Source organism: Capricornis sumatraensis, chromosome 5, assembly GCF_032405125.1.
Source record: "Capricornis sumatraensis isolate serow.1 chromosome 5, serow.2, whole genome shotgun sequence".
Lineage (NCBI taxonomy): Eukaryota > Metazoa > Chordata > Mammalia > Artiodactyla > Bovidae > Capricornis > Capricornis sumatraensis.
The window spans coordinates 45,171,063-45,186,324 of NC_091073.1; the positions used below are offsets into that span (position 1 = coordinate 45,171,063).

The window sequence follows — 15,262 nt, forward strand, 5'->3', positions numbered from 1 at the left end:
GCAAATGAAATGCAAAAGAAGGCCAGAATAGCAATACTTACATCAGACAAAATGGGTTTAAAAATATAGACTGTTATAACAGACAGAGAAAGATACTCCATAATGATCAAGGGATCAAGCCAAGAAGATATAATATTTGTAAATATATATTTGCCCAACATAGGAGCACACAAACATATAAGGCACATATGAATGGACATAAAAGGAGAAATCAACAATAACACAATAATAATAGAGGACTTTAACAACCCTCTTACATCATATAGATCATCCATATAGAAAATCAATCCGAAAACATTGGCCTTAAATGATACATTAGAACAAATGGGCTTACTTGATATGTGTGTGTACATATATGTGTGCATATATATATGAACATTCCACTCGAAAACAGAATATACTTTCATTTCAGTTGCATCTGGAACACTGTCCAGGAGAAATTCCATACTAGGTTATAAAAGAAACCTTGATAAATGTAAGAAGAGTTAAATACTTTTAAGCACCTTTCCCAACAATGTGATGAGACTTGAAATAAACTGAAAGAAAAACAAACAAACAAACAAACATCCAAAACCAGTGGTTTGCAGCAAAGGCAGTTTTAAGAGGAAAGTTTACAAGTTTACCTCAGGAAACAAGAAAAAAAATCTCAACCTAAAATTACACCTAAGGAAACAAAGAAGAACAAAAAGTAGAAGGGAAGGAATCATAAACATCAGAAACAGAAACTTAAAAAATATAGATCAATGGAACTAAAAGGTGATTCTTTGAAAAGATAAAGTTAATAATCCTTTAGCCAGGCTCATCAAGAAAAAGAAATGATTTGAAAAGATAAAGTTGATAATCCTTTAGCCAGGCTCATCAAGAAAAAGAAATGATCTAAATCAGTAAAATTAGAAATGTAAACGTGGAAGTTATCACTGACACCATAGAAGTACAAAAGATATTGAGGCTACTGTGAACAACTGTGTGCCAATAAAATGGAAAGCCTAATCTAAGAAATAGACAAATTCTAAGGTACAATATCTTGAGACAAAACCAAGAAGAAATGAAAAATATGAAAAGACCAATTACCAGTAATGAATTGAATCAGCAAATTAAAGACTCCCAACAAATAAAAGTGTAGGATCAGATGGCCTTGCAGTTGAACTCTGCTAAACACTTAGAGCCATGGTAACTACCTCTCCTTCTGAGACTATTCCCAAAAATTTCAGAGGAAAGAATATTTCTGAACTCATTCTATGAGTCCAGCATCACCCTGATACCAAAACCAGAGAAACCAAGTAAAAGAAAAAAAAGAGAACCAAAAGTCAATATCACTGATGAACATAAATGTAAACACCCTTAACAGTGTGGTAACGGAATGCAACAATACATGAAAAGGATCATCCGTATGATCAAGTGGCATTTATTCCGGTGATGGAAGGATTTTTCACTATCTTCAAATCAACCAATGTGATATACCATATTAACTAATGAAGAATAAAAACTGTATGATCTCAATAGTTGCAGGAAACTTTTTAGATAAAATTTGACATCCATTCATGATAAAAATTCTCCAGGAGGTAGGCATAGAGGTAACCTCCTCAACATAATAAAGGCATGATCCATCATAGCTAACATCATACTCAATGAAGAGAAGCTGACAGTATTTCCTCTAAGATAAGGAACGAGACGAAGATGCATACTATTTCCACTTCTGTTCAATGTAGTTTTGGAAGTCCTAACTGCACCTATCAGAGAAGAAAAGGAAATTGGAAAGGAAGAAGTAAAACTGTTACTTTTACAGATGACGTGTATTATGCATAGACAATCTTAAAAATGCCATCTAGAAAACTACTAGAGTTCATCAATGAATTCGGTAAACATTCAGGATAGAAAATTAATATACAGAAATCTGTTGCATTTCTATACACTTAACAGTGAACTATCAGAAAGGGAAATTAAGGAAACAGTCCTATTTACCATTGCATCAAAAAAGATAAAATACCTAGAAATAAATCTACCTCAGGAGATAACAGACCTGTACTTGGAAAACTGTGAGACAGATAAAGAACACACAAGCAGATACAAGGATACTGTATTATTGGATTGGATGAAATAACATTATTAAAATGACCATACTACCCAAGGCAGACTAAAGACTCAGTGTAATCCCTACTAAGTAGCAATGGCATTTTTCAGAGTAGTACAACAAATAATTCAAAAATCTGTATAGAAACAAGAAGTTCCCCAATAGCCAAAAGAGTATTGAGGAAAAAAAAAATGGAGCTGGAATTATCAAGCTTCCTGAGTTCAGAGAATCATACAAAGCTGCAATAATGAAAATAGTATTGTACTGTCACAAAACAGACATATGGATGAAAGGAGCAGAATAGAGAACCCAGAAATAAATCCACACATCTGTGATCAATCAGTCTTCAACACATGAGGCAAGAACTTACAATGAAAGTGAAAGTGTTCGTCACTCAGTCATATCCAACTCTTTGTGACCCCGTGGACTGTAATCCTCTAAGAGCCTCTGTCCATGGGATTTCCCAGACAAGAATACTGGAGTGGGTAGCCATTCCTTTCTCCAGGGGATCTGCCTAACCCAGCGACCAATGCGGGGTTGCCTGTTTTGCAGGCAATTTCTTTAGCATCTGATCACCAGGAAAAGAAGACTTGTTTCTTCACCAAGTGGTGCTGGGAAAGCTGAATAGTCTCATTGTAAGTCAATGAAATTAGAACACTCCTTCATACCATATACAAAAATAAGCTCAAAATGGATTAAAGACCTAAACTTAAAGCTGTATACCCATGAAACTTTTAGAAGGAAAGGTAGACAGGACACTCCGTGACATAAATCCCTTTAGCTCTGTCTCCAAAAGCAAAGGGAATAAAAATGAAGATAAACAAATGAGACCCAGTTTTCTTAAAAGCTTTGGTACAGCAAAGGAAAGATTGTTGAAGTGAAGACAGCTTACTGAAGGGGAGAAACTGTTTAAAAATGGTAAGACCACGGGTAAGAGATTAATGTCAAAAATATATAGATATCTCATGCAACTCAACATAGAAAAAAAACAGAACAATCCATTTTAAAAATAGGCAAAAGAACTTAGTATATTTTTAAAAAATTATTTATTTTTACTGACGTATAATTGAATGTTCTTAATTCCTATATAGAGCATGTATGTGTGAGTCACTCATTCGTGTCTGACTCTCCGCAACCCCATGGCCTACAGCCTGCCAGGTTCCTCTGTCCATGGGATTCTCCAGGCAAGAATACGAAGTGGGTTGCCATTTCCTTCTCCATATAGAGCATAGTGATTCAGTTATACCTAAATATACATTCTTTTTAAATAGTCTTTTCCATTATTATTTATCATGGGATGTTTTTTAAAATTGGAGGACACTTGTCTTAGAATGTTGTATTAGTTTTTGCTGTACAGTGTTAATCAGCTATATATACATCTGTTCTCTCCCTCCTGCTGCCCTCTGCATCCCACCCCTCTAGATTATCATTGAGCACCATACTGAGTTCCCTGCATTACACAGCAGCTTCCCACTAGCTATCTGTTTTATACATGATTTTATATATATATATATATAAATGCTACTCTCTCAACTTGTCCTGCCTTCTCCTTCCTCCACTATATCCACAAGTCTCCTCTACATCTGCATCTTTATTCCTGCCCTGCAAATAGATTCATCAGTACCATTTGTCTAGATTCCATATACATATGTGTATGTGTGTTCATATTTTTTTTCTCTTTCTGACTTACTTCACTCTGAATGACAGACTCTAGATTCATCCACATTACTGCAAATGACCCAGTTTCACTTCTTTATATGGCTATGTAATATTCCATGGTATATGTGTACTATAATTTCTTTATCCATTAATCTCTCAATGGACATCTAGGTTGTTTCCAAGTCCTGGGCTATTGTAAATAGTGCTGCAGTGAACATTAGTGCCAGACATCCTGGAATGTGAAGTCAAGTGGGCCTTAGGAAACACCACTATGAACAAAGCTAGTGGAGGTGATGGAATTCCAGTTGAGCTATTTCCAATCCTGAAAGATGATGCTGTGAAAGTGCTGCACTCAATATGACAGCAAATTTGGAAAACTCAGCAGTGGCCACAGGACTGGAAAAGGTCAGTTTTCATTCCAATGCCAAAGAAAGGCAATGCCAAAGAATGTTCAAACTACCGCACAATTGCACTCATCTCACATGGTAGCAAGGTAATGCTCAAAATTCTTCAAGCCAGGCTTCAGCAATATGTGAACTGTGAACTTCCAGATGTTCAAGCTGGTTTTAGAAAAGGCAGAGGAACCAGAGATGAAATTGCCAGCATCTGCTTGATCATGGAAAAAGCAAGAGAGTTCCAGAAAAACATCTTTTTCTGCCTTATTGACTATGCCAAAGCCTTTGACTGTATAGATCACAATAAACTGTGGAAAATTCTGAAAGAGATGAGAATACCAGACCACCTGACCTGCCTCTTGAGAAACCTGTATGCAGGTCAGGAAGCAACAGTTAGAACTGGACATGGTAAAAAAGACTGGTTCCAAATAGGAAAAGGAGTATATCAAGGTTGTATATTGTCACCTTGCTTATTTAACTTATATGCAGAGTACATCATGAGAAATGCTGGACTGGAAGAAGCACAAGCTGGAATCAAGATTTCCAGGAGAAATATCAATAACCTCAGATATGCAGATGACATCACCCTTATGGCAGAAAGTGAAGAAGAACTAAAGAGCCTCTTGATGAAAGTGAAAGAGGAGAGTGAAAAAGTTGGCTTAAAGCTCAACATTCAGAAAACTAATATCATGGCATCTGGTCCCATCACTTCATGGGAAATAGATGGGGAAACAGTGGCTGAGTTTATTTTTTGGGGCTCCAAAATCACTGCAGATGGTGATTGCAGCCATGAAATTAAAAGATGCTTCTCCTTGGAAGGAAGGTTATGACCAACCTAAACAGCATATTCAAAAGCAGAGACATTACTCTGCCAACAAAGGTCTGTCTAGTCAAGGCTATTGCTTTTCCAGTGGTCATTTATGGATATGAGAGTTGGACTGTGAAGAAAGCTGAGCACTGAAGAATTGATGCTTTTGAACTGTGGTATTGGAGAAGACTCTTGAGAGTCCCTTGGACTGCAAGGAGATCCAACCAGTCAATGCTAAAGGAAATCAGTCCTGAATATTCATTGGAAGGACTGATACTGAAGCTGAAGCTTCAATATTTTAGCCACCTGATTCCAAGAGCTGACTCATTTGAAAAGAGCCTGATGCTGGGAAAGATTGAGGGCAGGAGGAGAAGGGGATGACAAAGGATAAGATGGTTGGATGGCCTCACCGACTCAATGGACATGAGTTTGGGAGTTGGTGATGGATAGTGAGGCCTGGCGTGCTGTGGTTCATGGGGTTACAAAGAGTCAGACACAACTGAGTGAACTGAACTTTGGTGTACTTGTGTCTTTTTTTTTAATTTATTTTTAATTGGAGAATAACTGCTTTACAGTGTTGGGTTGGTTTCTGCCATATATCAGCATGAATCAGCTACAGATACACATATGTTTCCTCCCTCGTCAACCTCCCTCCCACCTTTCACCCATCTATTTCTCACAGAGCACCAGGTGGAGCTCCCTGCATTATACCACGACTTCACATTAACTCTCTGTTTTGCATATGGTAATATATATATTTCAGTGCTCTTCTCTGTTTGTCCCATATTCTCCTCCCACCGCTGTGACCATAAGTCTGGTCTCTATGTCTGAGTTTCTGTTCCTGCCCTGCAAATAGGTTCATCAGTACCATTTTTCTAGATTCTATATATGTGTGTTAATATACAATATTTGTTTTTCTCTTTCTGACTTACTTCACTCCGTGTAGCAGGCTCTAGATTCATCCACCTCACTAGTACTGACTCAAATCTGTTGCTTTTTATGGCTGAGTAATATTTCATTGTATATATGTATCACAACTTCTTTATCTATTCATCTGTCAGTGAGCATCTAGGTTGTCTCCATGTCCTGGCTATTGTAAATAGTGCTTCAGTGAACACTGGGGTGCATGTGTCTATTTCATTTATGGTTTTCTCAGGACATATGCCCAGTAGTGGGATTGCTGGATCATGTGGTAGTTTTATTCCTAGTTTTTTAAAGAAATGTCCATACTGTTTGCCATAGTAGCTGAATCAATTTACATTCTCACCAACAGTGCTAGAGGGTTCCCTTTTCTCCACATTCTCTCCAGCATTTATTGTTTGGAGAGGAAATACAGATGGCCAACATCACATAACATGCTCAACCTTATTAATCATCAAGAAAATATAAGTCAAAACCACAATGATATATCACCTCACACCTGGCAAAATGGCTATCAGTAAAAAAGAACAAATAACATAATGTTGGTAAGAAAAGAGAACCCTAATTCATTATTGCTGATAATGTAAATTGGTTCAGTCACTGTAGAAAAACAGTGTGGAGTTGTCTTAGAAAACTGAAAATAGAACTATCATATGACTCAGAAATTACACTCCTGGATACATAGATGAAAAACCCACTAATTTGAGAACATACATGCACCCTAATATTCATAATTGCATTATTTTCAGCTGCCAAGATATGGAAGCATCTTCAGTGTCCATCAACAGATAAATGGATGAAGAAGACATGGTATATATGCACAAAGAATAGTTCTCAAGTATAAAAAAAGCAATTTAGCCATTTTCAATGTAGATGGACTTGGAGGGCCTTAACCTAAGTGAAATAAGACAGAAAAAGACAAACACCGTATGATGTCACTTTTATGTGAAGTGTAAAAAAACACAGCAAACTACTAGGGGGCCAGGGAACAACAACAACAAAAAAAAGACTCACAGATACAGAAAACAAACTAGTGGTTGCCAGTGAGGAGAAGGAAGGAGAGGGACAATACAGAAATAGGGGGAAAATGGTTATTATGACATCATATGAAATCATGTATGTGAAACTTGAAAATTTAAAAGCACAATAGAGTTCAAGAATCTTTCAATAAAAATGGTATATTTGTATACAAAAAAAGCATGTAATACATTCTTTGGGCATACTTAAAAGCAATGACATGTTCTTGATACCACTTGTACCTTTTTAACTGTCTTCTCAATAAGCATGTCTCCAACTGGCACTAGAATACCACCAAACACAGCCAGGACTGCACCAATGACAGCACCAGTGATGAGCCCACGGTTTCGATCGCAGCCCATTCTTCTTGTTTAGGGGAAAAGCTAAGATTCAGCTTCTTAAGATTCAGCTGTTTCTTTCAAACTCTCGGGTCTGATGAAGGTGTTTTCCAAGGGGTCCGGTTCTGTCATTGGACGGAGATCATAAAACTGAAGCATAAATATAGTACGATGATCAAAGTACAAGGAAAACACGCAACTGAAACAGATCGTTTTGCCAGTTATAAATAAATAATTTTTTTAAAGAAAACTTTCTAGGTCTTACTCTTTTCTTGATTTGAGCTACCTACCAGTGATAGAAATAATAAATATTGTCACATAGAGCATTTCTTTAAAGTTCTACTTTTTAAAATTTTCTTCTTTTGAATGATTCAGATACTGAAATCTTACCTAAGGAAATCATGTTTACTGTATTCTCACCTTTTGCCTTCTTTTGTCAGCCTGAGACACTTATAGGTAACCTCACCCTTTATCCGGAGAAGGCAATGGCAACCCACTCCAGTACTCTTGCCTGGAAAATCCCATGGGTGGAGGAGCCTGGTAGGCCAAGGTCCATGGGGTCATAAAGAGTTGGACACGACTGAGCGACTTCACTTCTTCAGTATTTCAGTATCTGGACTTCCCTAGTGGCTTAGATGGTAAAGCGTCTGTCTACAATGCGGGAGACCTGGGTTTGATCCCTGGGTCAGAAGATCCCCTGGAGAAGGAAATGGTAATCCAGTTCAGTACTATTGCTTGGAAAATCCCATGGACAGAGGAGCCTGGTAGGCTACAGTCCATGGGGTCGCAAATAGTCGGACACAACTGAGCGACTTCACTTCTTCATTTTTTCCACTTTAGTAATCAATTTTTTTTCATAATTATTACATATGTGGCTAAGAAAATAATGGTAAGAAAATAAGGGAAATTAGACTTTTCACAAAATGTGGACAGAAAAATTGTCAGAAAAATCTTCATGAAAATGTGTTAATTTTTTGCTCTTATCTAATAAGATCTCCCTTTACCTGTCTTAGGATCGGTTCAGTTCAGTCGCTCAGTCGTGTCTGACTCTGCGACCCCATGAATCACAGCACACCAGGCCTCCCTGTCCATCACCAACTCCCGGAGTTCACTCAAACTCATGTCCATCAAGTCGGTGATGCCATCCAGCCATCTCATCCTCTGTTGTCCCCTTCTCTCCTGCCCCCAATCTCTCCCAGCATCAAGGTCTTTTCCAATGAGTCAACTCTTCACATGAGGTAGCCAAAGTATTGGAGTTTCAGCCTCAGCATCAGTCCTTCCAATGAACACCCAGGACTGATCTCCTTTAGGATGGACTGGTTGAATCTCCTTGCAGTCCAAGGGACTCTCAAGAGTCTTCTCCAACACCACAGTTCAAAAGCATCAATTCTTCGGCATTCAGCTTTCTTCACAGTCCAACTCTCGCATTCATACATGACCACTGGAAAAACCATAGCCTTGACTAGATGGACCTTTGTTAGCAAAGTAATATCTCTGCTTTGAATATGCTATCTAGGTTGGTCATAACTTTCCTTCCAAGGAGTGTCTTTTAACTTCATGGCTGCAATCACCATCTGCAATGATTTTGGAGCCCCCCAAAATAAAGTCTGACAGTGTTTCCACTGTTTCCCCATCTATCTGCCAAGAAGTGATGGGACTGGATGCCATGATCTTCGTTTTCTGAATGTTGAGCTTTAAGCCAACTTTTTAACTCTCCTCTTTCACTTTCATCAAGAGGCTTTTTAGTTCCTCTTCACTTTCTGCCATAGGGTGGTGTCATCTGGATATCTGAGGTTATTGATATTTCCCCTGGCAATCTTGATTCCAGCTTGTGCTTCTTGTCTTAGGATACTTCCACTGCAAATCAGGATGAACAAACTGATTCACACTGATATCCTGGTGGCTAAGAAGCTTAAATGCTCATTAGTGTCATTTTTTTCTTCAAGTGTAAATGAAAAACACACAAGCCTAAACAAGTGTCTTATTTTTTCCTGTGGAAATTATGTGTCACTGAGCAAGTAGGGTGGGCTTTTTACTAACTTTAGGGTGAAAGATGAAGAGCAACATGCTGCTTCCTGTGACTGTGGCCAGGGTTATCATAATGCAATGGAACGAGTTATGTAAACCTGATAATAATGACTGTATATTCTCAGGTAGAATCTCCTTTGTGAAGTCTAATTTTAGAGCCACTTAAAATGTTCATGGAACATAGTCTCTTAAACAGTCATTGTCATTGCTAAGTAGAGAAAGTCATCCAGATATTCTGTACAGATACAAGTGGGATCATATTTGGCAGGGGGGGGTTATTAAATAATATTTTATTGAATATCGATTTCATAGACTATTCCCCGTTTCTCAAATACATGTTATACCTAAAATAGTCATCAAAATACAAGGATTTTATATTTTGTGTGATTGAGACTGGTGGTCTGACAATGAAACCAGAGCCTGAATTGCCACCACTGAATCTCTCTATGACTCTTAATTCCTTATGTGTAACATAAGATGCTAACACAATATCTGCAGTTTTTAATATAAGCAGCTGAACTGGTTCTTCACTCAAATTCTTACACGGAAGACCAGGCAAAGTGACTGGTGGGAACCCAAAACAACCTCCATGTTCTTTGCAGGTCTGACAGATGGCATATAAGTGATTTAAAAATTTTAATTATGTCAATGCTAAAAATGGATATGTGTGTGTATATTTGTCCCTTTTCAGATTTTATGCCATCACCTAGCTGAGAATCTATTTTTCCTAAAATCATTCTCCTTTCTTCACGCAGCACATGGGCTACAGGGAAGAGTCTCAAGGGAAAAAAACATCCCAAGAAAGTCCACTGGATGACACAGGGGGCACATGTTGTGCATTGCCTCCTGCTCTAAACCTAAAAACTCATTACTAGGATATCTAAGGACCCTGAGTCCAGAGATGTCGAGTCATGGGCAGACCTGGGTACTGGCTAGACTCTGTCTGCTTTGAACTTAATATTGAAGTGAGATAGTACACATAGCCCATACAGTCAAGTTCATCAGAAAAGAGAAGTGTCAATAATTTATTCTTTTGAATTGCATGGTTAGTTACTAGTCTAATACTGGTCTGGATGATATATAAGCCAAGATTTAAGTGTTACTGTGATATTCCTGCATAGTGTTAGTCACTCAGTCGTGTCCAACTCGAGACCCCGTGGACTGTAGTCCACCAGTCTCCTCTGTCCATGGGATTTTCCAGGAAAGAATGCTGGAGTGGGTTGCCACTCCCTTCTCCAGGGGATCTTCCCGACCCAGAAGTTGAACCCAGGTCTCTTGCATTGCAGGCAGATTCTTTACTGTGTGAGCTACCAGGGAAGCCCAATATTCCTGAATACATGTACTGGTATTTTTGACAGAAAGAAGTTGAGTTTATGTACTTTTTTATGTTTTGAATTACCTGACTCTTGTCACCTTGATGTAAGTTTTCCTTTTTTTTTTTTCTAAGAATACGCAGGGTATTTCACATGAGTGTATTTCTCCTTTATCACATCAGCAGCTTTGCTTTCTGTGGTTTCAGCTACTCACAGTTAAATAAGGTCAACTGAGGGTAACTGAAACTGTGCAAAGCAAAATCTTGAATAACAGGGAACCACTTACAGTTTGGTGCTATCCATGGTTTCATGCACAAGCTGAAGTTGATGGAATGTTTCCCCCACACCTGTGGGTAAAGGAAGGATTACTGTACTTGGGTTCATTTATTATGCTTCAGTGCCTTATCCCCATGAGTAAATATTGCTGTCATTGTCATACTTTAAACTTGTGTTCATACTATAAATTTGAAATAGAATTGATTGACCCTTGAATATCACAGAGGGGTCACAGGCACGGATCCTGTGCACAGTAGAAAATCTAGGTTTATAACTATACAATCAGTCCTTCTTATCTGTGGTCCTGTATGCATGGATTCAACCAATCAGCCATTGTGGTTTGGGTAGTAATTTAGCTTTTATTGAAAAAAATCTGCATAAAATTGGAACCGTAAGTTTAAATCTCCCCCCCTCCACCCCCACAAAAGGTCAGTTGTAGTTTTATTCATTCAAGCAGTGCGGGAACAAGGCATTATGTCAGACATGCACTGGATACATAAGAGAAAAGTTCAGGTTACTCAGCACATTCTATTAAACAGCTCTTTCACTTATGTTCATCTTCAAAAAAATGTGGTTTGTCCCCACTCTTCTCTCAAATGTAGCTATTTGTAGCAGGTAAAAAAATTTTCTTGCTTACCTGATTTTCTTAATAATGCAGTTTCTTTTTAGAAACCATATTTATCATTTCACATACAAATTTTACTATAATTCCACTGTGGAAAGTTTATAATCATTTTATAGATACATGTCTTAGAGTATCTACGACATAGTTACCAGTAATGAGGTTACAGTAGATGAAAATATCGGGTGTTTTGTGAAGATGGCTTATTAAAAGAAGAAAGAAGAGTTGCTAAATAGAATGATATTCAACATAGGAGCCAAAATGTATATTCTATTCTGTTAATGTTTTATTTTGTGTGTTAGTTGCTCAGTCCTGTCCAACTCTTTGTGACCCTGTGGACTGTAGCCCACCAGGCTTTTCTGCCCATGGAATTCTCCAGGGAAAATTACTGGAGTGGGTAGCCATTCTCTTCTCCAGAGAATCTTCCCAACCCAGGGATCAAACCCAGGTCTCACAAATTGCAGGCAGATTCTTTACCGCCTGAATTTCCAGGGAAGCCCTATTGTTTTATTTTACATATTATTAAAATGAAAAAGAAGAGATAAATACATAGATACTTGAAGATGGTTTGGAGATAAGCAAATGAGGAAAATGAGGTCCTGAAAGGGATAATAGTTTGCAGTGTATTACACAACTATTCTGGAACAACAACAAAAATTTTTTTGTTTTTTTTTCCTATCTTGTTCATAAGATAGAAATTATTATTTATACATACAAACATATCAAGAGTGTTAATAACAGAATATTGCAGCTTCTTACATGTTAAAATTTTATTTGCTAATTTTAGATTAAACTTTTTTCTTTATTTTTTCATCTTAATAGACAAAACATCGATGTCTCTAGTAATTTATTGATTGCTTAAAGTACTGAAGTTTAGAAAACAAAGGGGCAGGAAAGAAAACTAATTATTGAGACTTAACATCAAGAACAGAAAATAAAAAATGTGTTTTAAGATATCACTAATCACATACTTCTCTTGAATCTATAGGGAGATCATCTGTGTCCTGTCAGTTCATAGATAATAAATTCTATTCCTTTTGTAGAATTCAAAATGTATCTATATGTGGGCTTTCTTTGAAAAAAAGAAGAACATAATTTTTCTGTTTCTTCTTCGCTATCATATCTACAGAGTGTTTCTAAAATGAACATATAAGCGCTATGCCTTTGCACAATGTTGGCAACATGGTGGTAGGAACTAAGGCTGAGCTACATGAAGTGTCTCCAATAAGTAGTTCAGAAAATCAGAGAAAGTTCCCAAAGAATCTGTAATTATTCCCATGTGTGAATAGAGCTACAGTCCCTGGGAGACTCCACCTAGAAAAGGCATTGCCCAGAGTTAAAATTTCCTGGGATGTGAGCTATGAAACTTTAAAACAGTTTCAGATTGCAAGAGTGCATGCTTGTCCCATAATGAATTCATCTTATAATTTATCCCATGTGCCAATGGATTTCTACATAAAATATTTTTTAAAATGTATTTGTTGGTTAACTTATGGATGAGTATTTAAAACAAATGTTTCATTTACTGGTTTATATAGTAAACAATTGAAAAAAGTACATGCAAAGATTTTAATAACATCTTTCAGTATGTTACTTGACAATTCCAGAAATTGTCTGAAATTTTCTCTAGAGAATTTATTATTTACAATATATATGAATGTACTTACTATAAGTAAATTAAAACTTTTCTATAGAATGGTTTGTTTTTATTTAAACTTGCTATCATCATTCAAGAAAATAATTTGCTTTTGTCTGTAATTAGCTTCCTAAATATCCAAAAGTATAAATTTTGGTTTATTTTTATTCTACCAAATTGTGTATAATTTATACAATTTATTTAAATCAGAATCATTATTTGAATTAATATAATTCACTATCTCCGGTAAAAATTAAAGTGCCCTTGTTCATTAAGAAATGCATAATAAGAGCATATCCAAAATAGACATTGCATTACTGTGTGAACAAAGTCAAGTTCACCAAAATCTGTGCAATTATGATAGAAGATTAAACAAACTAATAGACTCTCTAAAATAATAATTAGTTAACATTACATATTGTGAACCATATTGGTATAAGTATGGCAAGTTGTTTAATAGGAACTAATTCTGCTGTAATGATGTTTATTTTCATTATGCTTATTTTCATTCATAATTTAAATTAAATATCATGTACAAATAGCTTAATAGACAATGAAAATTCCCCAGTAATAAAAATGGATACTATATCATTTTAAATGTTAACAAATAAATGTTTACAGATAAACGTACAATTTTAAACATCAAGCAAAATGACATTAACTATTGGACAAAGTTTCAATATTTTTAAACATAAAAGGTAAGGTTGAGAACTTGGAAAACACAAAACCTAATTTTTAAAAAAGGCCTAATAACGTCAAGACAACACGTCCTGCTTGCTGCTTGTGTTCTATAACTCAAGAGGATTTATATAGTAGTATAATCTCCTATTATTTGGGAAGCATAAACCTTTTTATTTAAAAACAATCATTATGACTTACTTTTAAAAAGGCTAAGAAGGATTTTTCAAACAAATGCTCCAATATTTAAATAGACAGTTATTCTTAGGACCAAATGTTATTCTGTAGAAAAACTCTACACTGAAGTCCTTATTACAAAAAAAAAAAAAAGGTGTGAGTTTAAATATGCTTAAAAAAATATATCAGGTCCCAGTGAGTGATCTGTTGCAAGAGAAATTTAAAAAGGAGAAGAAAGAAACTTGCGTCCTCTTACTGACATTGTTTTTCAAGGTCTGTTTTTCTATTCTGGTGATGACCTCCATCTGAGATCCTTCGGCAGCACTTTTTTTTTTTTTTTTAAACCATTTTTCCAAATAAGTCAGAGGCCAGAGAGACGTAAGGAAATAACTTGCTGAGTGGGCTCTAGTATGCTCTGTTTTACTGCACAGTCATTATTCCAGATGATAACTGGGTTCGTGATGCTGGGAAAGATTGAAGGGAGAGGACGAGATGGTTGGATGGCATCACTGACTTGATGGACATGAGTTTGAGCAAGCTTCAGGAGATGGTGAAGGATAGGGAAGCTTGGCATACTGCAGTCCATGGGGTTGCAAAGAGTTGGACACAACTAAGCAACTGAACACAACAAAATTAGGTCCAGGGGATCAGAAGCACAGATTAGGGAGAATTAGCAGAGTTGCACTTCCCTGTATGATTTAGCTTCCAGAACTCATTTCATGAAGTTTAAATAAAGTGCACTTTTCTATACAGCATTAATCTAAAGTGTTGTGCTTAACACTTGTGAAAATAATTGGAGACTGTCAGTCATAAAGGAAAAAACCTATTTTTCTAACTGGATTTTTTCCACCATTTGTCACTTTCTGTTAGTTTTACAAAAGTTTCATGATCGCAGCAAAATTCTTCTATGAAAACCAAAAATATTATTTCTCTAGATTTTTTAGATAAAAAACCAACTATTAAATAACATTTAAATAGAATTACTCTTTAGGATGATATTTTAATATAAAAAGTATTTTCTTAAGTTAACTTGAAAAGGCATTGAACTGGGGAGAAATAAAAGACCCTCCCTATTAAAAATACATTTTTTTACAAGGAAATTCTCAATCCTACAAGCAAAATAAAAATCTTCAGAGGTTAAGCTTTCATCTGACGGACAAACCAGCTGAATAAATGGTTCTCAATCAGCTTTGAAAGACAACCTAACAATAATAGGCAGAAATGCATTTAGTTCTTTAGATAATATTTAAACCGTGTGTAGGCTCCTTGCAATTGCTAGCTTTGCAACACAGCTGGGAAGGAACTCAAAGCACTTTTTTTTTC

The 15,262-nt window shown here is 36.4% G+C and overlaps 1 protein-coding gene across 1 annotated transcript in view; it reads right to left on the reverse strand.

Annotated features, from left to right (window-relative positions):
• LOC138079825 (platelet glycoprotein 4-like) overlaps positions 1-7,233 on the reverse strand; it is a 61,125-nt gene extending 53,892 nt beyond the window's left edge. The window contains exon 1 of the mRNA XM_068972540.1: positions 7,114-7,233. Coding sequence (XP_068828641.1) covers positions 7,114-7,233 — 120 coding nt within the window. The remainder of the gene's footprint in view (positions 1-7,113) is intronic.
• Positions 7,234-15,262: the final 8,029 nt, after the last annotated feature.